Source organism: Bombina bombina, chromosome 4 (assembly GCF_027579735.1).
Source record: "Bombina bombina isolate aBomBom1 chromosome 4, aBomBom1.pri, whole genome shotgun sequence".
Lineage (NCBI taxonomy): Eukaryota > Metazoa > Chordata > Amphibia > Anura > Bombinatoridae > Bombina > Bombina bombina.
In genome coordinates, this window is record NC_069502.1 from 916,006,662 (window position 1) to 916,030,470 (window position 23,809).

Here is a 23,809-nt window from a genome sequence, read left to right on the forward strand (position 1 = left end):
AAAAGTCGCTCAATAAAGAATCTTCGTACGAGGAGGTTTTGGACAGAGTTCAAGCTCTTAAATTGGCTAACTCTTTTATTTTAGATGCCGCTTTGCAATTAGCTAGATTAGCGGCGAATAATTCCGGGTTTGCTATCGTGGCGCGCAGAGCGCTTTTGCTTAACATCCCTTTCAAGGGTAAAACACTGTTTGGCCCTGACTTGAAAGAGATTATTTCAGACATCACTGGGGGAAAGGGCCACGCCCTTCCTCTGGATAGGTCTTTTAAGGCTAAAAATAAGCCAAATTTTCGTCCCTTTCGCAGAAACGGACCAGCCTCAAATTCTACACCCTCTAAGCAAGAGGGTAATACTTCTCAATCCAAGCCAGCCTGGAGACCGATGCAAGGCTGGAACAAGGGTAAGCAGGCCAAGTCACCTGCCACTGCTACCATAACAGCATGAAGTGTTGGCCCCCGATCTGGGAAGGATCTGGTGGGGGGCAGACTTTCTCTCTTTGCTCAGGCTGGGGCAAGAGATGTTCAGGATCCTTGGGCGCTAGAAATAGTTTCTCAAGGTTATCTCCTGGAATTCAGGGAACTACCCCCAAGGGGAAGGTTCCACGGGTCTCAATTATCCTCGAACAGGCATTCTTACACTGTGTACAAGACCTGTTAAGCATGGGAGTGATTCATCCTGTTCCATTAGGAGAACAAGGGATGGGTTTTTACTCCAACCTGTTCATAATTCCCAAAAAAGAGGGAACATTCAGACCAATTTTAGATCTCAAGATTCTAAACAAGTTTCTAAGGGTTTCATCGTTCAAAATGGAAACCATTCGAACGATCCTTCCTACCATCCAGGAAGGTCAATTCATGACCACGGTGGACTTAAAGGATACGTACCTACGTATTCCTATCCACAAGGAACATTTTCGGTTCCTAAGGTTCGCCTTTCTGGACAAGCATTACCAGTTTGTGGCACTTCCATTCGGATTAGCCACTGCTCCAAGGATTTTCACAAGGGTACTAGGGTCCCTTCTAGCGGTGCTAAGACCAAGGGGCATTGCAGTAGTACCTTACTTGGACGACATCCTGATTCAAGTGTCTCTGTCAAAAGCAAGGGCTCATACGGACATTGTCCTAGCCTTTCTCAGATCTCACAGGTGGAAAGTGAACATAGAAAAAAGTTCTCTGTCCCCGTCAACAAGAGTTCCCTTCTTGGGAACAATAATAGTTTCCTTAGAAATGAAGGTTTTTCTGACAGAGGCCAGAAAATCAAAACTTCTAAGCTCTTGTCAGGTACTTCATTCTGTTCTTCTTCCTTCCATAGCGCAGTGCATGGAAGTAATAGGTTTGATGGTTGCGGCAATGGACATAGTTCCTTTTGCACGAATTCATCTAAGACCATTACACCTGTGCATGCTCAGACAGTGGAATGGGGATTATACAGACTTGTCTCCGACGATACAAGTAGATCAAATAACCAGAGATTCACTCCGTTGGTGGCTGACCCTGGACAACCTGTCACAGGGAATGAGCTTCCGCAGACCAGAGTAGGTCATTGTCACGACCGACGCCAGTCTGGTGGGCTGGGGCGCGGTCTGGGAACCCCTGAAAGCTCAGGGTCTATGGTTTCGGGAAGACTCTCTTCTCCCGATAAACATAATGGAACTGAGAGCGATATTCAATGCTCTCAAGGCTTGGCCTCGACTAGCAAAGGCCAAATTCATAAGGTTTCAATCAGACATCATGACGACTGTTACATATATCAACCATCAGGGGGTAACAAGGAGTTCCCTGGCGATGGAGGAGCATCCGGGGGAGTGGGAACTACATCTGGAAATCTTTGCCCAAATAACTCAATTATGGGGCATTCCAGACATGGTTCTGATGGCCTCTCGTCAGAACTTCATGGTCCCTTGTTACGGGTCCAAATCCAGGGATCCCAAGGCGACTCTATTGGATACAATAGTAGCACCTTGGATCTTCAACCTAGCTTATGTATTCCCACCGTTTCCTCTCATTCCCAGGCTGGTAGCCAGGATCAATCTGGAGAGGGCTTCAGTGATCTTGATAGTTCCTGTGTGGCCACGCAGGGCTTGGTATGCAGACCTGGTGAATGTGTCATCGGCTCCACCATGAAAGCTACCTTTGAGACAGGACCTTCTTATTCAGGGTCCATTCGAACATCCGAATCTGGTTTTCCTCCAACTGACTGCTTGGAGTTTGAACGCTTGATTTCTTCTGTTATGTGTGATCAGTCCACGGGTCATCATTACTTCTGGGATATAACTCCTCCCCAACAGGAAATGCAAGAGGATTCACCCAGCAGAGCTGCATATAGCTCCTCCCCTCTACGTCAGTCCCAGTCATTCTCTTGCACCCAACGACTAGATAGGATGTGTGAGAGGACTATGGTGATTATACTTAGTTTTTATGACTTCAATCAAAAGTTTGTTATTTTAAAATAGCACCGGAGCGTGTTATTACTTCTCTGGCAGAGTTTGAGGAAGAATCTGACAGAGATTTTTTACTATGATTTTAACCGGAGTCGTTAAGATCATATGGCTGTTCTCGACCATCTGAGGGAGGTAAAGGCTTCAGATCAGGGGACAGCGGGCAGATGAATCTGCATTGAGGTATGTGGCAGTTTTTATTTTCTGAATGGAATTGATGAGAAAAGCCTGCCATACCGTTAAAATGAATGTATGTATACACTTCAGTATTCTGGGGATGGTATTTCACCGGAACTACTGTGTTAAAGGTCACTAATCCTTTTAATAACTATTCTCATGTTAAACGTTTTTGCTGGAATGTAGAATCGTTTACATTGCTGAGGTACTGTGTGAATAAATATTTGGGCATTATTTTCCACTTGGCAGTTTTTTGCTTTAATTGTGACAGTTTCGTTTCTCTTCACTGCTGTGTGGGAGAGGGAGGGGCCGTTTTTGGCGCTCTTTGCTACGCATCAAAAAAATTCCAGTCAGCTACTTTTATATTTCCTGCATGATCCGGTTCATCTCTGACAGATCTCAGGGGTCTTCAAACTTCTTTGAAGGGAGGTAAATTCTCTCAGCAGAGCTGTGAGAATTCTTATAGTGACTGTGTATAAAAAACGTTGTTTTGTTTTCTTATGTACAAATTTAATTAGTGTTGTTTTTTTTTACTAATGGGAACAAACCTTTGCTAAAAGTTGTGTTGTTTTAAAGTTTGATGCAATAACTGTTTTTCAGTTCATTATTTCAACTGTCATTTAATCGTTAGTACCTCTTTGAGGCACAGTGCGTTTTTTTGCTAAAAAAGATTATAACCAAGTTGTAAGTTTTTTTGCTAGTGTGTTAAACATGTCTGACTCAAAGGAAGATATCTGTGTCATTTGTTCCAATGCCAAGGTGGAGCCCAATAGAAATTTATGTACTAACTGTATTGATGCTACTTTAAATAAAAGTCAATCTGTACAATGTGAACAAATTTCACCAAACAGCGAGGGGAGAGTTATGCCGACTAACTCGCCTCACGCGACAGTACCTGCATCTCCCGCCCGGGAGGTGCGTGATATTTTGGCGCCTAGTACATCTGGGCGGCCATTACAGATAACATTACAAGATATGGCTACTGTTATGACTGAAGTTTTGTCTAAATTACCTGAACTAAGAGGCAAGCGTGATCACTCTGGGGTGAGAACAGAGTGCGCTGACAATGCTAGGGCCATGTCTGATACTGCGTCACAGCTCGCAGAGCATGAGGACGGAGAGCTTCATTCTGTGGGTGACGGTTCTGATCCAAACAGATTGGACTCAGATATTTCAAATTTTAAATTTAAATTGGAGAACCTCCGTGTACTACTAGGGGAGGTCTTAGCAGCTCTCAACGATTGTAACACTGTTGCAATACCAGAGAAACTGTGTAGGTTGGATAAATACTTTGCGGTACCGGCGAGTACTGACGTTTTTCCTATACCTAAGAGACTAACTGAAATTGTTACTAAGGAGTGGGATAGACCCGGTGTGCCGTTCTCACCCCCTCCAATATTTAGAAAGATGTTTCCAATAGACGCCACCACTCGGGACTTATGGCAAACGGTCCCCAAGGTGGAGGGAGCAGTTTCTACTTTAGCTAAGCGTACCACTATCCCGGTGGAGGATAGCTGTGCTTTCTCAGATCCAATGGATAAAAAATTAGAGGGTTACCTTAAGAAAATGTTTGTTCAACAAGGTTTTATATTACAACCCCTTGCATGTATCGCGCCGATTACGGCTGCGGCAGCATTTTGGATTGAGTCGCTTGAGGAGAACCTTAGTTCCTCTACGCTAGACGACATTACGGACAGGCTTAGAGTCCTTAAACTAGCTAATTCTTTCATTTCGGAGGCCGTAGTACATTTAACCAAACTTACGGCTAAGAACTCAGGATTCGCCATACAGGCACGCAGGGCACTGTGGCTAAAATCCTGGTCAGCTGATGTTACTTCTAAGTCCAAATTACTTAATATACCTTTCAAGGGGCAGTCCTTATTCGGGCCCGGTTTGAAAGAAATTATCGCTGACATTACGGGAGGTAAGGGCCACGCCCTACCTCAAGACAAGGCCAAAGCTAAGGCTAGACAGTCTAATTTTCGTCCCTTTCGGAATTTCAAAACAGGAGCAGCATCAACCTCCACTGCACCAAAACAGGAAGGAGCTGTTGCTCGTTACAGGCAAGGCTGGAAGCCTAACCAGTCCTGGAACAAAAGCAAGCAGGCCAGGAAACCTGCTGCTGCCCCAAAGACAGCATGAACCGAGAGCCCCGATCCGGGACCGGATCTAGTAGGGGGCAGACTCTCTCTCTTCGCCCAGGCCTGGGCAAGAGATGTTCAGGATCCCTGGGCACTAGAGATCATATCTCAGGGATACCTTCTAGACTTCAAATTATCTCCCCCAAGAGGGAGATTTCATCTGTCAAGGTTGTCAACAAACCAGATAAAGAAAGAAGCGTTTCTACGCTGCGTACAAGATCTGTTAACAATGGGAGTGATCCATCCGGTTCCGTGGTCGGAACAAGGACAAGGGTTCTACTCAAACCTGTTTGTGGTTCCCAAAAAAGAGGGAACTTTCAGGCCAATCTTAGATTTAAAGACTCTAAACAAATTCCTAAGAGTTCCATCGTTCAAAATGGAAACTATTCGGACAATCTTACCCGTGATCCAAGAGGGTCAGTACATGACCACAGTGGATTTAAAGGATGCTTACCTTCACATACCGATCCACAAAGATCATCACCGGTATCTAAGGTTTGCCTTCTTAGACAGGCACTACCAGTTTGTAGCTCTTCCATTCGGATTGGCTACGGCTCCAAGAATCTTCACAAAGGTTCTGGGTGCCCTTCTAGCGGTACTAAGACCGCGAGGGATTTCGGTAGCTCCGTACCTAGACGACATTCTAATACAAGCTTCAAGCTTTCAAACTGCCAAGTCTCATACAGAGTTAGTTCTGGCATTTCTAAGGTCGCATGGATGGAAAGTGAACGAAAAGAAGAGTTCTCTCTTTCCTCTCACAAGAGTTCCATTCTTGGGGACTCTTATAGATTCTGTAGAAATGAAGATTTACCTGACAGAAGACAGGTTAACAAAACTTCAAAATGCATGCCGCGTCCTTCATTCCATTCAACACCCGTCAGTAGCTCAATGCATGGAGGTGATCGGCTTAATGGTAGCGGCAATGGACATAGTACCTTTTGCACGCCTACACCTCAGACCGCTGCAATTATGCATGCTAAGTCAGTGGAATGGGGATTACTCAGATTTGTCCCCTACTCTGAATCTGAATCAAGAGACCAGAAATTCTCTTCTATGGTGGCTTCATCGGCCACACCTGTCCAGGGGGATGCCATTCAGCAGGCCAGACTGGACAATTGTAACAACAGACGCCAGCCTACTAGGTTGGGGCGCTGTCTGGAATTCTCTGAAGGCTCAGGGACTATGGAATCAGGAGGAGAGTCTCCTTCCAATAAACATTCTGGAATTGAGAGCAGTTCTCAATGCCCTTCTGGCTTGGCCCCAGTTAATAACTCGGGGGTTCATCAGGTTTCAGTCGGACAACATCACGACTGTAGCTTACATCAACCATCAGGGAGGGACAAGAAGCTCCCTAGCAATGATGGAAGTATCAAAGATAATTCGCTGGGCAGAGTCTCACTCTTGCCACCTGTCAGCAATCCACATCCCGGGAGTGGAGAACTGGGAGGCGGATTTCTTGAGTCGCCAGACTCTTCATCCGGGGGAGTGGGAACTTCATCCGGAGGTCTTTGCCCAAATACTTCGACGTTGGGGCAAACCAGAGATAGATCTCATGGCGTCTCGCCAGAACGCCAAACTTCCTCGCTACGGGTCCAGATCCAGGGATCCGGGAGCAGTTCTGATAGATGCTTTGACAGCACCTTGGAACTTCAGGATGGCTTATGTGTTTCCACCCTTCCCGCTGCTTCCTCGATTGATTGCCAAAATCAAACAGGAGAGAGCATCAGTAATTCTAATAGCACCTGCTTGGCCACGCAGGACTTGGTATGCAGATCTAGTGGACATGTCATCCTGTCCGCCTTGGTCTCTACCTCTAAGACAGGACCTTCTGATACAGGGTCCATTCAAACATCAAAATCTAACTTCTCTGAAGCTGACTGCTTGGAAATTGAACGCTTGATTTTATCAAAACGTGGTTTTTCTGAGTCGGTTATTGATACCCTGATTCAGGCTAGGAAGCCTGTTACCAGAAGGATTTACCATAAAATATGGCGGAAATACCTCTACTGGTGCGAATCCAAAGGTTACTCCTGGAGTAAGGTTAGGATCGCTAGGATATTGTCTTTTCTACAAGAAGGTTTAGAAAAGGGTTTATCAGCTAGTTCATTAAAGGGACAGATTTCAGCTCTGTCCATCTTGTTACACAGACGTCTGTCAGAAAATCCAGACGTCCAGTCCTTTTGTCAGGCTTTAGCTAGGATCAAGCCTGTGTTTAAAGCTGTTGCTCCACCATGGAGTTTAAACTTAGTTCTTAACGTTTTACAGGGTGTTCCGTTTGAATCCCTTCATTCCATTGATATAAAAATGTTATCTTGGAAAGTTCTGTTTTTAATGGCTATTTCCTCGGCTCGAAGAGTCTCTGAGTTATCAGCCTTACATTGTGATTCCCCTTATCTGATTTTTCACTCAGACAAGGTAGTTCTGCGTACTAAACCTGGGTTCTTACCTAAGGTAGTCACTAACAGGAACATCAATCAAGAGATTGTTGTCCCATCCTTGTGTCCAAATCCTTCTTCAAAGAAGGAACGTCTTTTACACAATCTGGATGTAGTTCGTGCCCTCAAGTTCTACTTGCAGGCAACTAAGGATTTTCGCCAAACTTCTTCCTTGTTTGTCGTTTACTCTGGACAGAGGAGAGGTCAAAAAGCTTCTGCTACCTCTCTCTCTTTTTGGCTTCGTGGCATAATACGTTTAGCCTATGAGACTGCTGGACAGCAGCCTCCTGAAAGAATTACAGCTCATTCCACTAGAGCTGTGGCTTCCACTTGGGCCTTTAAGAATGAGGCCTCTGTTAAACAGATTTGCAAGGCTGCAACTTGGTCTTCGCTTCATACTTTTTCCAAATTTTACAAATTTGACACTTTCGCTTCTTCGGAGGCTATTTTTGGGAGAAAGGTTCTTCAGGCAGTGGTTCCTTCTGTATAATGAGCCTGCCTATCCCTCCCGTCATCCGTGTACTTTTGCTTTGGTATTGGTATCCCAGAAGTAATGATGACCCGTGGACTGATCACACATAACAGAAGAAAACATAATTTATGCTTACCTGATAAATTCCTTTCTTCTGTTGTGTGATCAGTCCACGGCCCGCCCTGTTTTAAGGCAGGTAAATATCTTTTAAATTATACTCCAGTCACCACTTCACCCTTGGTTACTCCTTTCTCGTTGATTCTTGGTCGAATGACTGGGACTGACGTAGAGGGGAGGAGCTATATGCAGCTCTGCTGGGTGAATCCTCTTGCATTTCCTGTTGGGGAGGAGTTATATCCCAGAAGTAATGATGACCCGTGGACTGATCACACAACAGAAGAAAGGAATTTATCAGGTAAGCATAAATTATGTTTTTATCAAAGCGTGGGTTTTCAGATTCTTTAATAGATACTCTTATTCAGGCTAGAAAGCCTGTAACTAGAAAAATTTAACATAATATATGGAAAAAATATATCTGTTGGTGTGAATCTAAAGGATTCCCATGGAACAAGATAAAAATTCCTAAGATTCTTTCCTTTCTACAAGAAGGTTTGGAGAAAGGATTTTCTGCGAGTTCTCTGAAGGGACAGATCTCTGCTTTATCTGTTTTACTTCACAAAAGGCTGGCAGCTGTGCCAGACGTTTAAGCGTTTGTTCAGGCTCTGGTTAGAATCAAGCCTGTTTACAGACCTTTGACTCTTCCCTGGAGTCTTAATCTAGTTCTTTCAGTTCTTCAAGGGGTTCCGTTTGAACCCTTACATTCCGTAGATATTAAGTTATTATCTTGGAAAGTTTTGTTTTAGGTTGCAATTTCTTCCGCTAGAAGAGTTTCTGAGTTATCTGCTCTGCAGTGTTCTCCGCCCTATCTGGTCCATGCAGATAAGGTGGTTTTACGTACTGAGCCTGGTTTTCTTCCGAAGGTTGTTTCCAACAAAAATATTAACCAGGAGATAGTTGTACCTTCTTTGTGTCCGAATCCAGTTTCATAGAAGGAACGTTTGTTACACAATTTGGACGTTGTCCGTGCTCTAAAATCCTATTTAGAGGCTACTGAAGATTTTAGACAAACATCTTCTTTGTTTGTTGTTTATTCTGGTTAAAGGAGAGGTAAAAAAGCAACTTCTACCTCTCTTTCCTTTTGGTTTAAAAGCATCATCAGATTGGCTTTTGAGACTGCCGGACGGCAGCCTCCTGAAAGTATCACAGCTCACTCCACTATGGCTGTGGCTTCCACATGGGCCTTCAAGAATGAGGTTCCTGTTGACCAAATTTTTTAAATTATATACTTTTGCTTCTTCGGAGGCTATTTTTGGGAGAAAGGTTTTGCAAGCCGTGGTGCCTTCCGTTTGGGTGACCTGATTTGCTCCCTCCCTTCATCCGTGTCCTAAAGCTTTGGTATTGGTTCCCACAAGTAAGGATGACGCCGTGGACCGGACACACCTATGTTGGAGAAAACAGAATTTATGCTTACCTGATAAATTACTTTCTCCAACGGTGTGTCCGGTCCACGGCCCGCCCTGGTTTTTTAATCAGGTCTGATGAATTATTTTCTCTAACTACAGTCACCACGTTACCATATGGTTTCTCCTATATATATTTCCTCCTGTCCGTCGGTCGAATGACTGGGGTAGGCGGAGCCTAGGAGGGACTATGTGGCCAGCTTTGCTGGGCTCTTTGCCATTTCCTGTTGGGGAGGAGAATATCCCACAAGTAAGGATGACGCCGTGGACCGGACACACCGTTGGAGAAAGTAATTTATCAGGTAAGCATAAATTCTGTTTTTCAGTTTTTTTCATTATAAAAATTGAAACTTTTTTGATTTGGGTAGTGGATTAATTTTTCAGCGGAATTGGCTGTCTTTATTTTTTAACTCCCTCTCTAGTGACTCTTGCATGGAAGTTCCACATCTTGGGTATTTATTATCCCATACGTCACTAGCTCATGGACTCTTGCTAATTACATGAAAGAAAACATAATTTATGTAAGAACTTACCTGATAAATTCATTTCTTTCATATTAGCAAGAGTCCATGAGGCCCACCCTTTTTGTGGTGGTTATGATTTTTTTGTATAAAGCACAATTATTCCAATTCCTTATTTGATGCTTTTGCTCTTTTCTTATCCCCCCACTTCTAGGCTATTCGTTAAACTGAATTGTGGGTGTGGTGAGGGGTGTATTTATAGGCATTTTGAGGTTTGGAAAACTTTGCCCCTCCTGGTAGGAATGTATATCCCATACGTCACTAGCTCATGGACTCTTGCTAATATGAAAGAAATGAATTTATCAGGTAAGTTCTTACATAAATTATGTTTTTCAGGCTTAACCCAGTGTTGTACGGACGTCTCTAGCCTTCACTATCTGTTTGTTTAAGTGAAAAATGCCCTCATAAGTTGAAAAACTGCTCTTTAGGGGTTAGCCAAAAGTTATTTAATTAGGTCAGTTAAACTGTCTCTGCTCCGGTATTGATAAGTGATCTACTTGTCAGTAAAACATCCTTTGGGCTATTCAGTGGGGCATGTTACCTCTATACTTTTTATACAGCCCTTATTTGGTGCCTATTCCGCCATTTGCAGCTGCTGTCTGCCGCTTGATAGATATTTTGGTGCGTGGGGAGAACTAGGAGCTGCATTATTCATGAGCCCACTCATACCTTAAAGACTTGAGGGCCGTCTGAGACTATTTTGTCTGCACTGTTAAGATTTGTCTGCTGCACGTTGCATGCCAAGATGGCATCTCCTCACACTGCCGCCGGAGCCCCCGGAGCTGACTTGATGCAGATTCAGGAACTTTAGGGTCACCTGCTCAACATTTATTGTCCCTTTGTATCGATGGTTGTACGTAGCGGTTTAGTTATGCTTCCATCTCCGGCCAAACTCTGCCCCTTTTAGGCAATTTATGTGAGCTTGTGTTTGCTTTTTCCTCCCTCCCTCCCAAAGCTTATATGGTGTCATATGCTTTTAAAAGGTGGATTATCAGTTTTGCATCAACAATCATGATAGGAAAATCATTCTTTGCAATAGTAATTAAGTTGAATCAGTGCTAAACCTCCTAAAGGGAATACAAGAGGGCAGGCTACCCCAGTCTACACATGTGCAAACATAGTTTGTGCTATATCTGATTATTAGTTTGTGATTAGATAGCAGGGAGGGAGAGGTTTGTTCTGGGGGACAGGGGAATGTAACTACCCATGAAAGGGACACTAAACAATAAATACATTTCATGCACCTCCCTTTAATCCAGACCTCCCAACTGTCCCTATTTCGGAGGGACAGTCCCTATTTTGAACTTTATCCCTCTGTCCCTTTAAAAAAAGCCATTTGTCCCTATTTGCAGAATTTCCACACCACCCACATATGCCCACAAACTGCCAAGACACACCCATTGACCATCCAAACATGACCACAATCCCACCCACTATCCATTTGTGATCTTGTCCCCTTCCTAAAGGGCTCCACCCAAAAGGCGGTGACAGCCCCCCTCAATCCCCTAAATCCCTAATACCTAGCAACAAATGTTGGGAGGTATGCTCTAATCATGAGTGCTGCCATTATGGAACCTGGGTTACACTGCAGGTATCTGAAGGAGACTTTATGCACATGTGTAAATAGGTCAGTACTGGAATGTAGTGAAAGCTAGATTTCAACATGGCAGCAACCTTAACTAGAAGGAGGAGGGGTATAACCTCAATACTATGCTTGTATAATATATTTAGTGGTTAATATTCCTTTAATACGGCTGTCAAAAGAGTTGTCTTTACAAATCAATGAGCAATTGGTAGATGAGGATGAATTGTGCACAAACATGCATTTTTTATTATTTGAAAAAGTTCTGTAAACAGATTTTGGTTAACCTTTTGCATACAGAAATTATATTCAAAGAGAGCTCTTTTGTATGTGTAATTATAGTAATATGTTCTTTTGTATGTGTAATTATAGTAATATGTCTAATAATATTTTTTTAATAGCTGATATTTCACATTTCTGATCCTTGTAATACAGCATTGATTAAATAAAATATCTAAAGTACGTCATCCAAAAAAATACACTTAACGACGAGGACGTACCCTGCACGTCGTCGTTTTCGAAATAACCTTTCTTACCCCTCCGATGCAGAGAGAGCTACTCTGTGGCCCTCTCTGCACCGGACATCGATGGCCGCAATCGTTGGTGGGTAAGAACTGACGTGGGAGGGGGGTGGGCGGCCATTGATGGCTTCTATGATGCAGAGGGGACAGGATCGTAGACGGGGTAGGCGGGCGCGTGCACGGGGCGGGAAGCGGGTGGGAACCGCTACACTACAGAAAATATTTCTAAGAAAAGTGGAAGAGAGTAGGAGGGAAATAAAAATAAAAAGGATCTAAGGGATCTGGGAGGGGGTTGGTCTTGGGGGGGGGGGGAGCTACACTACAGAAAAAAAATAAAAATCTTTTTTTGTAAACTGGGCACTGGCAGACAGCAGGTTGGGAAGAGAGCTGTTTGGGAGGGATCAGGGGGTTTGATGTGTCAGGTGGGGGAGGCTGATCTCTACACTAAAGCTAACATTAACCCTGCTAGCCATAATACACGTCTGATGCGCAGCGGCATTTAGCGGCCTTCTAATTACCAAAAAGTAACGCCAAAGCCATATATTTCTGCTATTTCTGAACAATGGGGATCCCAGAGAAGCATTTACAACCATTTATGCCATAATTGTACAAGCTGTTTGTAAATAATTTCAGTGAGAAACCTAAAATTGTGAAAAATGTAACGTGTTTTTTTTATTTTATTTTATTTTTTTTATTGCATTTAGCGGTGAAATGGTGGCATGAAATATACCAAAATGGGCCTAGATCAATACTTGGGGTCTACTACACTACACTAAAGCTAAAATTAACCCTACAAGCTCCTTACATGCTCCCTAATTAACCCCTTTACTGCTGGGCATAATGCACGTGTGGTGTGCAGTGGCATTTAACGGCCTTCTAATTACCAAAAAGCAACGCCAAAGCCATATATGTCTGCTATTTCTGAACAAAGGGGACCACAGAGATGCATTTACAACCATTTGTGCCATAATTGCAAAAGTTGTTTGTAAATAATTTCAGTGAGAAACCTAAAGTTTGTGAAAAAAATTGATAAAAAGTGAATGATTTTTTTTATTTGATCGCATTTGGCGGTGAAATGGTGGCATAAAATATAACAAAATTAGCCTAGATCAATACTTTGGGATGTCTTCTAAAAAAATATATATATACATGTCAAGGGATATTCAGGGATTCCTGAAAGATATCCGTGTCCCAATGTAACTAGCGCTAATTATTATTTTTTTTTTTTAAAGTTTGGAAAAAGCAAAGTGCTACTTTTATTTATTGCCCCATAACTTGCAAAATAAAGCAAAGAACATGTAAACATTGGGTATTTCTAAACTCAGGACAAAATTTAGGAACAATTTAGCATGGGTGTTTTTTGGTGGTTGTAGATGTGTAACAGATTTTGGAGGTCAAAGTTAGAAAAAGTGTGTTTTTTTTTCAATTTTTTTATAGTAAATTATAAGATATGATGAAAATAATGGTATCTTTAGAAAAAACGGTATATAATATGTGTGGGTACAGTAAATGAGTAAGAGGAAAATTACAGCTAAACACAAACAAAGCAAAAATGTAAAAATAGCCTTGGTCCCAAACGGACAGAAAATGGAAAAGTGCAGTGGTCATTAAGGGGTTAAAGGGACAGTCTAGTCCAAAATAAACTTTCATGATTCAGATAGAGAATGTAATTGTAAACAATTTTCCAATTTACTTTTATCACCAATTTTGCTTTTTTCTCTTGTTATTCTTAGTTGAAAGCTAAACCTTGGAGGTTCATATGCAAATTTCTAAGCCCTTGAAGGCCGCCTCTTCTCTCAGGGCATTTTAACAGTTTTTCACCACTAGAGGGTGTTAGTCCATGTGTGACATAGATAACACTGCTCACGCATGTGGAGATCCAGTGAGCCAGCTCTGATTGGCTAAAATGGACGTCTGTCAAAAGAACTGAAATAAGGGAATGTTTGCAGAGGCTTAGATACAAGGTTATCACAGAGGTAAAAAGTGTATTTATATAACTGTGTTGGTTATACAAAACTAGGGAATTGGTAATAAAGAGATTATTTATCTTTTTAAACAAAAACAATTCTGGTGTAGGCTGTCCCTTTAAAAATGATGTTTAAAAAATCTGTATAAGAAATAAAGAGGATATCCATTTCAACTATCAGTCTGGGAACTTCACTATGATGATGCGTGTTCCCCATATTTCGATCCTCTGATGGGCTTATGCAGACAATGTACAGAAGTGATGACTGTGTACTCGGGGTATTCCACCTTCATAATACCTTCCTTATTGAAAAGGGCTTTAATAAAATACTTTAATTTATTTTATATGATGATATCTAGATTTATTTGAAACATGTTTGTCTGCTTTTATAAAATGTATTATTTCAGTAGATGCTCTGAAGATGAGCATATATCTGCTTTCTCTATAACACTCACTGACTATATTCTCAGATATGGAGTTAATCTATTGGGTTTCTAATATACTGCAGAGTGCTGATGTCTTCTTGCTATATACAACTCACCACAATGCACCTCTGCTGAAGGGTTAAATGCCTCACTGGCATCGGTTGTCTTTTTCCTGCCTGAGGTAGATTTTTTTGCAGAATGCCTGGAGCCGAGCTGTTCATTGTCAGCCAGTAAATTAATGAGAAACGTGTCTTCATTTCCTCCAGGTGCTTTGGGAAAACGGACACGGTTTCAGGAAAACAACTTGGCTCAGCTTGTTTTAGATGTGCAAAGGGAAGGGGATCCCTTCCTACGCAAAGATCTGATGCCAACCCCAGTAGAGAATTTACCAAAGGTAGGCACTTTTTTTTTTCATCTCCAGTAACATCACAGCATCAGAGGGGTTAAAAATCTCTGACAATCTCATCACACACATAGAGGTCAAATATGTGTAAGCCTGCTATAGTTTGGTTTAAGAACTATTATTTGCAATGAAGATGTTTGTTAATGCACCATACTTCATGAAAATAGCATGTGCTTGGAAAATAATCAGGATATCTGTTCACTTGCTTAGTGTATTTCTGCCACGGTGGAATTAATGCTTGAAAGGAAATCTGCAGAAGCGCAAAAGCACAACATGCCTTACTGTTTTCCGATTTATATAAAAGGATAGGGAAAAATTACATCATTTTTGTAAAGCAAATATTTTCTAAATAAAAGGCTTATTTGCAGATTTTAACATATTAATCAATTTGTTGTTTGAAATTTACAGAATCAAACGGATAAAGCTTACACACGCAATTTAGTATTATACACGTTTAATAATTTTTTTTTTCACCAATATATGGAAATACACTATTAATAGATAGTTGTAGGTTTGTGTAACAACCTGTCAATTACTTTAGCATGTGTGTATATGGTATATGTGTGTGTGTTTGTGTGTGTATATATGTATATATATATAAAATATATATCAAAAGTCCAGTCTACAGCACAACCCTCCAGTTGTCAACTGCTTGGGTGCAAAAATGCAAATTTATACTCCACTGAACAAGTGCACTCACAGGACTTCTTTTTAAATACATCAATAATTTTAATGTAACGTTTGCGGGGAGAACTTCTCCTTCATCAGCATGTTGATGCTGATGATGGAGAAGTTCTCTCCGAAAACATTACATTAAAATTATTGATGTATTTGAACAGAAGTCCTGTGAGTGCACTTGTTCAGTGGAGTATGTATGTATGTGTGTATATGTATGTATATATGTGTATATGTATATATGTGTATATATGTATGTATATTAACTGGATTGTTGTCTGTGTACTATGAGCCCCTCTTTTAAAGTGATGGTAAATCCTAGTGTTTTTGAAATGCTAGGATTTACCAATGCTATAAATAAGGGGGAATTTCAGTCATGAAGTAAAAAAAAAACTTCATGCTGAAATTTTGTTTATTTGCAGCAAGTTTATGCCGTCTTGAGCACCTCCGACTGCCCACGGCAAAACTCTATTTTCTCAATGAGGTGATGTTTCCAATAGTCTGCTAACCATCTGGCATAATGCCGATCAACAAGTATGCTATTTTATTTATAGCACTGGTAAATCCTAGCGTTTCAAAAGCACTAGGATTCACCAGCACTTTAACCAATACCATGCTAGTCACTACACTACAAGACACGTGCATTCAGATTCGGAGGAAGAAGCGGAAAAAACATAGAAAAATAATAATAATTTGTGTTATTTGTTACTCTAAAGGTGAAAGAGGCTTTAAACAGTTCAAAAGTACACTTTTCAGTCATGATTTAGCAATGTCCTTGTCGATTTGATTCTGGTGTCAGACAGAAAATGTGTAAACAATTTTATTTTTAGACAATCCTAACCCCATTAACAAAAGAAAAAAATATTTTTTTTCTTGTAAGATGTATCGAGTCCACGGATTCATCCATACTTGTGGGATATTCTCCTTCCCTACAGGAAGTGGCAAAGAGAGCACCCACAGCAGAGCTGTCTATATAGCTCCTCCCTTAGCTCCACCCCCAGCCATTCTCTTTGCCTACTCTAAGTACTAGGAAGAGCAGAGTGAGTGTGGTGACAAAAATTTTAGTTTTTATTTTCTCAAGCAAAAGTTTGTTATTTTAAATGGTACCGGTGTGTACTATTTACTCTCTGGCAGAAAAGGGATGAAGATTTCTGCAAGGAGGATGATGATCTTAGCATTTGGTAACTAAAATCCATTGCTGTTCCCACTCAGGCTGAACAGTACAGGAAACTTCAACTGAGGAACGGTTTTGCAGTCTCTACTGCACTGAGGTATGTTCAGTCAATTATTCTAGAAAGACAGGATATTTCAAGAAAAGGGCTGACATTATCCCCATGAGGGGAAGGGTAGGCTTTAATCAGACACTTAGGGTAGTATTATAAGCTTGCATAAGGGCTAAGTTACTGCTGGTTGACACTTATAGGTTTTAAACAGATGTTTTTGGTAGATTTGAGAAAAACGTTTTTTTTGGGACTTTTATTTAGGGGTTCATTTGGCTTATATTGGAAGGTTTTTATACCACATGGCTATGTTTTTAACACTTGAGGTGTTAATTTAAGGTCCCTCAGACATCGTGTATGAGGTGGGCAGGGCCTAATTTTGCGCCTTAGTTGCGCATTTCTTTTTACTTCTGGATAGCAAGCTTCAACACAGGAGGGTCCTTAAGCAGTTTTGGAGCCAAAATGAAGCTTTATTCCCCCAATGTCAACCCCTAAGGGCAGGTAGGCGCCACAGCAGAGCTGTGGCAAGGTGCTGACTGTATATTTCCGGATTTTTAGACTTTTGTCAATCCGGTTTGGTAACTAAGAGGTTAATCTCATTCTTACTAGTGGTGCAACCTTACTAAGGCTTGCTACATTTGCTGTAAAAAAATTGTAAGATTTGTGATATTTTTAAGCAGTTTTGCAGAAAGTGTACATGTTTTTTTCTCTTAAAGGCACAGTGTTGTTTTTCATTGAATAAAGTGTTCTCCAAGCTTGCTTGTTGCATTACTAGCCTGTTTAACATGTCTGACATCAAGGAAAATCCTTGTTCAATGTGTTTAAAAGCCAATGTGGAACCCCCTCTTAGAATGTGTCCCACTTGCACTGATATGTCTATAAATTATAAAGAGCATATTTTAGCACTTAAAAATATTGCAATTGATGAATCTCAGACAGAAGGAAATGAGGGTTTAACATCTAGCTCTCCCCAAGTGTCACAACCAGTAACGCCCACACAAGTGACGCCAAGTACCTCTAGTGCGTCTAATTCATTTGCTTTACAAGACATGGCCACATTTATGAATACAACCCTCACAGAGGTTTTCTCTATACTGCCTGGTTTACAAGGAAAGCATGACAGCTCTGGGTTAAGAACAGATGCTGAGCTGTCTGACGCTTTGGTAGCCGTATCCGATATACCCTCACAATGTTCTGAGGTGGGGGTAAGGGATTTGTTATCTGAGGGAGAAATTTCTGATTCAGGAAAGACGCTCCCTCAGACAGATTCTGATATGACGGCCTTTAAATTTAAGCTTGAACACCTCCGCTTATTGCTCAGTAAGGTATTAGCGACTCTGGATGATTGTGACCCTATAGTGGTCCCAGAGAAATTGTGTAAATTGGACAAATACTTAGAGGTTCCTGTTTACACTGATGTTTTTCCAGTCCCTAAAAGGATTGTGAATATTGTTACTAAGGAGTGGGATAGACCAGGTATACCGTTCGCTCCCCCTCCTGTTTTTTAGAAAATGTTTCCCATATCTGACACCGTACCGGACTCGTGGCAGACGGTTCCTAAGGTGGAGGGAGCTGTTTCTACTCTCGCTAAGCGTACAACTATACCTATCGAAGACAGTTGTGCTTTCAAAGATCCTATGGATAAAAAATTAGAGGGTCTCCTTAAGAAAATTTTTGTTCATCAAGGTTTTCTTCTCCAACCTATTGCGTGCATTGTTCCTGTAACTACTGCAGCTGCTTTCTGGTTCGAGGCTCTAGAAGATAGAATTAAGGCCCTTAAGTTGGCTAATTCTTTCATTACAGATGCCGCTTTGCAACTGGCTAAATTAGCGGCAAAGAATTCAGGTTTTGCCATTGTAGCACGCAGGGTATTATGGCTTAAGTCCTGGTCTGCCGATGTGTCATCAAAATCTAAACTTTTGAACATCCCTTTCAAAGGAAAGACCCTATTCGGGCCTGAACTGAAAGAGATTATTTCAGACATCACTGGAGGGAAAGGCCATGCCCTCCCTCAGGATAAAACAAATAAAATGAGGACCAAACAAAATAATTTTCGTTCCTTTCGGAACTTCAAGAGAGGTCCCGCTTCAGCTTCCCCTGCTGCAAAGCAAGAGGGGAATTTTGTCCAATCCAAGTCAGTCTGGAGACCTAACCAGGCTTGGAACAAGGGTAAACAGGCCAAGAAGCCTGCAGCTGCCTCCAAGACAGCATGAAGGGGTAGCCCCCGATCCGGGACCGGATCTAGTAGGGGGCAGACTCTCTCTCTTCGCTCAGGCTTGGACAAGAGATGTTCACGATTCCTGGGCTTTAGAAATTGTGTCCCAGGGATATCTTCTGGACTTCAAAGACTCTCCCCCAAGACAAAGAGAGAGGCGTTCTTACGCTGTGTAGAAGACCTACATACCATGGGAGTAATCCACCCAGTTCCAAAGGTGGAACAAGGGCTAGGGTTTTACTGAAACCTGTTTGTGGTTCCCAAAAAAGAGGGAACTTTCAGACCAATCTTGGATCTCAAAATTCTAAACAAATTCCTAAGAGTACCATCATTCAAGATGGAGACTATTCGGACCATTCTACCAATGATCCAGGAGGGTCAATATGACTACCGTGGACTTACAGGATGCGTATCTACACATCCCTATTCACAGAGATCATCATCAATTCCTCAGATTTTCCTTTCTGGACAGGCATTTCCAGTTCGTGGCCCTTCATCTTAATTCAGGCATCGACTTTCCAATTAGCCAAGTCTCACACGGACATCGTGTTGGCTTTTCTGAGATCTCACGGGTAGAAGGTGAACATAAAAAAAGAGTTCTCTCTTCCCTCTCACAAGAGTTTCCTTCCTAGGGACTCTGATAGACTCGGTAGAAATGAAAATATCTCTGACGGAGGTCAGAAAATCAAAACTCTTAACCACTTGCCAAGCTCTTCATTCCATTCCTCGGCCATCAGTGGCTCAGTGCATGGAGGTTATCGGACTCATGGTAGCGGCAATGGACATAGTTCCTTTTGCCCGCCTACACCTCAGACCACTGCAACTATGCATGTTCAAACAGTGGAATGGGGATTATGCAGATTTATCTCCTCAAATAAATCTGGACCAGGAGACCTTAGATTCTTTTCTCTGGTGGTTGTCTCAGGACCACCTGTCTCAGGGAATGTGTTTCCGCAGCCCAGAGTGGCTCATAGTAACGACAGATGCCAGCCTATTAGGCTGGGGTGCAGTCTGAACTCCCTGAAAGAACAGGGCTTATGGTCTCAGGAGGAAACTCTCCTACCGATAAACATTCTAGAACTGAGAGCGATATTCAATGCGCTTCAGGCGTGGCCTCAGCTTGCTGCGGCCAAATTCATCAGATTTCAGTTGGACAACATCACAACTGTAGCTTATATCAATCATCAAGGAGGAACACAGAGTTCTCTAGCGATGATGGAGGTGACCAAAATAATCCGATGGGTGGAGGATCACTCTTGCCATCTCTCAGCAATCCATATCCCAGGAGTAGAGAACTGGGAGGCGGATTTCCTAAGTCGTCAGACTTTTCATCCGGGGGAGTGGGTGCTCCATCCGGAAGTATTTGCCCAGCTGACTCGGCTATGGGGCACACCAGAATTGGATCTGATGGCGTCCCGACAGAATGCCAAACTTCCTCGTTACGGGTCCAGGTCCCGGGATCCCCAGGCGGTACTGATAGATACTCTAGCAGTACCCTCGTCCTTCAATCTGGCCTATGTATTTCCACATTTCCTCTCCTTCCACGTCTGGTTGCCAGAATCAAGCAGGAGAAGGCTTCAGTGATTCTGATAGCACCTGTGTGGCCATGCAGGACTTGGTATGCAGACCTAGTGGACATGTCATCAGTTCCACCGTGGTCTCTGCCAATGAGGCAGGACCTTCTAATCCAAGGTCCATTCACACATCCAAATCTAATTTCTCTGCGTCTGACTGCTTGGAGATTGAACGCCTGATTCTATCAAAGCGTGGAGTCAGTCATTGATACCCTGATTCAAGCTAGAAAGCCTGTCACCAGGAAGATTTATCATAAGATTTGGCGCAAATATTTTTATTGGTGTGAATCCAAGGGTTACTCATGGAGTAAGATTAGGATTCCTAGATTATTGTCTTTTCTCCAAGAAGGATTGGAGAAGGGATTATCAGCTAGTTCGTTAAAAGGACAAATATCTGCTTTGTCTATTCTTTTACACAAACGTCTGGCCGATGTCCCAGACGTTCAAGCATTTAGTCAAGCCTTGGTCAGGATCAAGCCTGTATTTAAACCTGTTGCTCCACCATGGAGCCTAAACTTAGTTCTTAAAGTTCTTCAAGGGGTTCCGTTTGAACCTATGCGTTCCATAGATGTTAAGCTTCTATCTTGGAATGTTTTGTTTTTAGTAGCTATCTCTTCGGCTCGAAGAGTTTCTGCTTTATCTGCTTTACAGTGTGATTCACCTTACCTTGTTTTCCATGCAGATAAGGTGGTTTTGCGTACCAAACCTAGGTTTCTTCCTAAGGTTTTTTCTAATAGGAATATCAATCAGGAGATTGTTGTTCCTTCACTGCGTCCTAATCCTTCCTCAAAGAAGGAACGTCTGTTGCACAATCTTGATGTGGTTCGTGCTTTAAAGTTCTACATACAAGCAACTAAAGATTTCCGTCAAACATCTTCATTGTTTGTTGTTTATTCTGGTAAACGGAGAGGTCAAAAGGCTACGGCTACCTCTCTTTCCTTTTGGCTGAAAAGCATCATCCGTTTGGCTTATGAGACTACTGGACAGCAGCCTCCTGAAAGAATTACTGCTCATTCTACTAGAGCAGTGGCTTCCACATGGGCTTTTAAAAATGAGGCTTCTGTTGAACAGATTTGTAAGGCGGCAACTTGGTCTTTGCTTCATACTTTTTCCAAATTTTACAAGTTCGATACTTTTGCTTCTTCGAAGGCTACTTTTGGGAGAAAGGTTCTACAAGCAGTGGTGCCTTCCGTTTAAGGTCCCTGTCTTGTCCCTCCCTTCATCCATGTCCTAAAGCTTTGGTATTGGTATCCCACAAGTATGGATGAATCCGTGGACTCGATACATCTTACAAGAGAAAACATAATTTATGCTTACCTGATAAATTTATTTCTCTTGTGATGTATCGAGTCCACGGCCCGCCCTGTTTATTAAGACAGGCAGTATATTTTTATTTAAAAAAACTTCAGTCACCTCTGCACCCTATGGTTTCTCCTTTTTCTTCCTAGCCTTCGGTCTAATGACTGGGGGGTGGAGCTAAGGGAGGAGCTATATAGACAGCTCTGCTGTGGGTGCTCTCTTTGCCACTTCCTGTAGGGAAGGAGAATATCCCACAAGTATGGATGAATCCGTGGACTCGATACATCACAAGAGAAATAAATTTATCAGGTAAGCATAAATTATGTTTTTGTGTGCTGCTGATGGCTTGTGGAAGTAGCAGTAGCCACTACTTTAACTTTATTAAAGTTTAACCCACTGTCTAGCTAGACCTCTGTATGCCTGAAGATGTTCCCCATGGGAAATTTTAGGTAAATGTTTTTTTGTTAACAAATTCGAACCTTCCCCATGAGCAAAAATCAGAGAATATTTTTTTTTTTGTGTGTGACAAAGATTCATCCAGTACAAATTGTTTGTCTGTGCGCGTCTATGCACAACTACACAAGTCAGAAGGAGGTGATACTCATCTGACTGAAAAACTCTGGACAATTTCTGTTGCATTGTATTTGTGAAACTGACATGCATTTGCATTTGGAGAAGGCGGCCGCTAGAGGCATTCAGCAGTTTTGGAGCCAGATTTACTCTTGTGAAAGTGCAACACAATCCAATTCTTAGTTTATTGCACTTTCACAAGAATTATTCCGGCTTCAAAATAGCCGAATGCCGCTAGTGGCCACCGTCTTCGGCATTCAGATGCGTCCGAAACCTCTGAATGCACAACAAAAGTTGTCAGCATGTATTGTGAGTTTGCCTTCGGTCTAATGACTGGGGGGTGGAGCTAAGGGAGGAGCTATATAGACAGCTCTGCTGTGGGTGCTCTCTTTGCCACTTCCTGTAGGGAAGGAGAATATCCCACAAGTATGGATGAATCCGTGGACTCGATACATCACAAGAGAAATAAATTTATCAGGTAAGCATAAATTATGTTTTTGTGTGCTGCTGATGACTTGTGGAAGTAGCAGTAGCCACTACTTTAACTTTATTAAAGTTTAACCCACTGTCTAGCTAGACCTCTGTATGCCTGAAGATTTTCCCCATGGGAAATTTTAGGTAAATGTTTTTTCGTTAACAAATTCGAACCTTCCCCATGAGCAAAAATCAGAGAATTTTTTTTTTTTTGTGTGACAAAGATTCATCCAGTACAAATTGTTTGTCTGTGCGCGTCTATGCACAACTACACAAGTCAGAAGGAGGTGATACTCATCTGACTGAAAAACTCTGAAATTCTTAGTTTATTGCACTTTCACAAGAATTATTCCGGCTTCAAAATAGCCGAATGCCGCTAGTGGCCACCGTCTTCGGCATTCAGATGCATCCGAAACCTCTGAATGCACAACATAAGTTGTCTGCATGTATTGTGAGTTTGAAATACCCCACAGACAGTGTTCTCGTTATTTTAGCATGATAAAAATATAGGTGTTAAAGCATTCATCGTTTTTCTTACCTTTTGAAGAGTTAAATGTTGCAGATAACTATGTCCGTTCATTGCAGACGTTTACACAATGTGTGTCTGATGTAATTAATTATTAACAAAATTCTGTTATGTGTATTGAAAAACATTTTTTTGGCTATATGGCCAACTCAGATATCTCTAATCCCAAAGTCTTTCAGTGCAAAATATAAGATAAACAGTGTGACAGATACCCCACTAAAACGACTGGGTAGCTCCGTCAAAAGGGTCCTGCTTCCTCCCTGACGACTGCAGCTGTGAAGCCGCCAAATGATCACAGCCAGTAGCCCACCTTGATACCAGACAGCACCAGTATTCAGGATCCCACCCTGTGACAGACTCCGGCTACCCCGACTGGGTAGCTCTGCCAGAAGGTCCTTCCTATACCTGACATCAGGTAGCTATGTAGCTAAGAAAGTGATTATAGCAGGAGCCCACCCAAATAACTAGACAGACTAGCATTCAGGTGAAACAAGAACTGATTTTATTGTGAAAAACATTCGCATTATATACACACACAAAGGGTCTTATCTGACTCTCAAATCTCCCGCCATTCCTGCCCCTCCAGACAGGCTGGCGCCAGCCATAGCAGCCACAGTCCCACAGAGTCCCAGGACCCAGAGGTGATGGTTTCGGGGT

At 42.1% G+C, this 23,809-nt stretch overlaps 1 protein-coding gene across 1 annotated transcript in view; it reads left to right on the top strand.

Annotated features, from left to right (window-relative positions):
- The window catches only part of TTC27 (tetratricopeptide repeat domain 27), a 1,013,239-nt gene that overhangs the window by 392,534 nt on the left and 596,896 nt on the right, over positions 1-23,809 (top strand). The window contains exon 8 of the mRNA XM_053711856.1: positions 14,463-14,590. Within this exon, the coding sequence (XP_053567831.1) occupies positions 14,463-14,590 (128 nt within the window). The remainder of the gene's footprint in view (positions 1-14,462; positions 14,591-23,809) is intronic.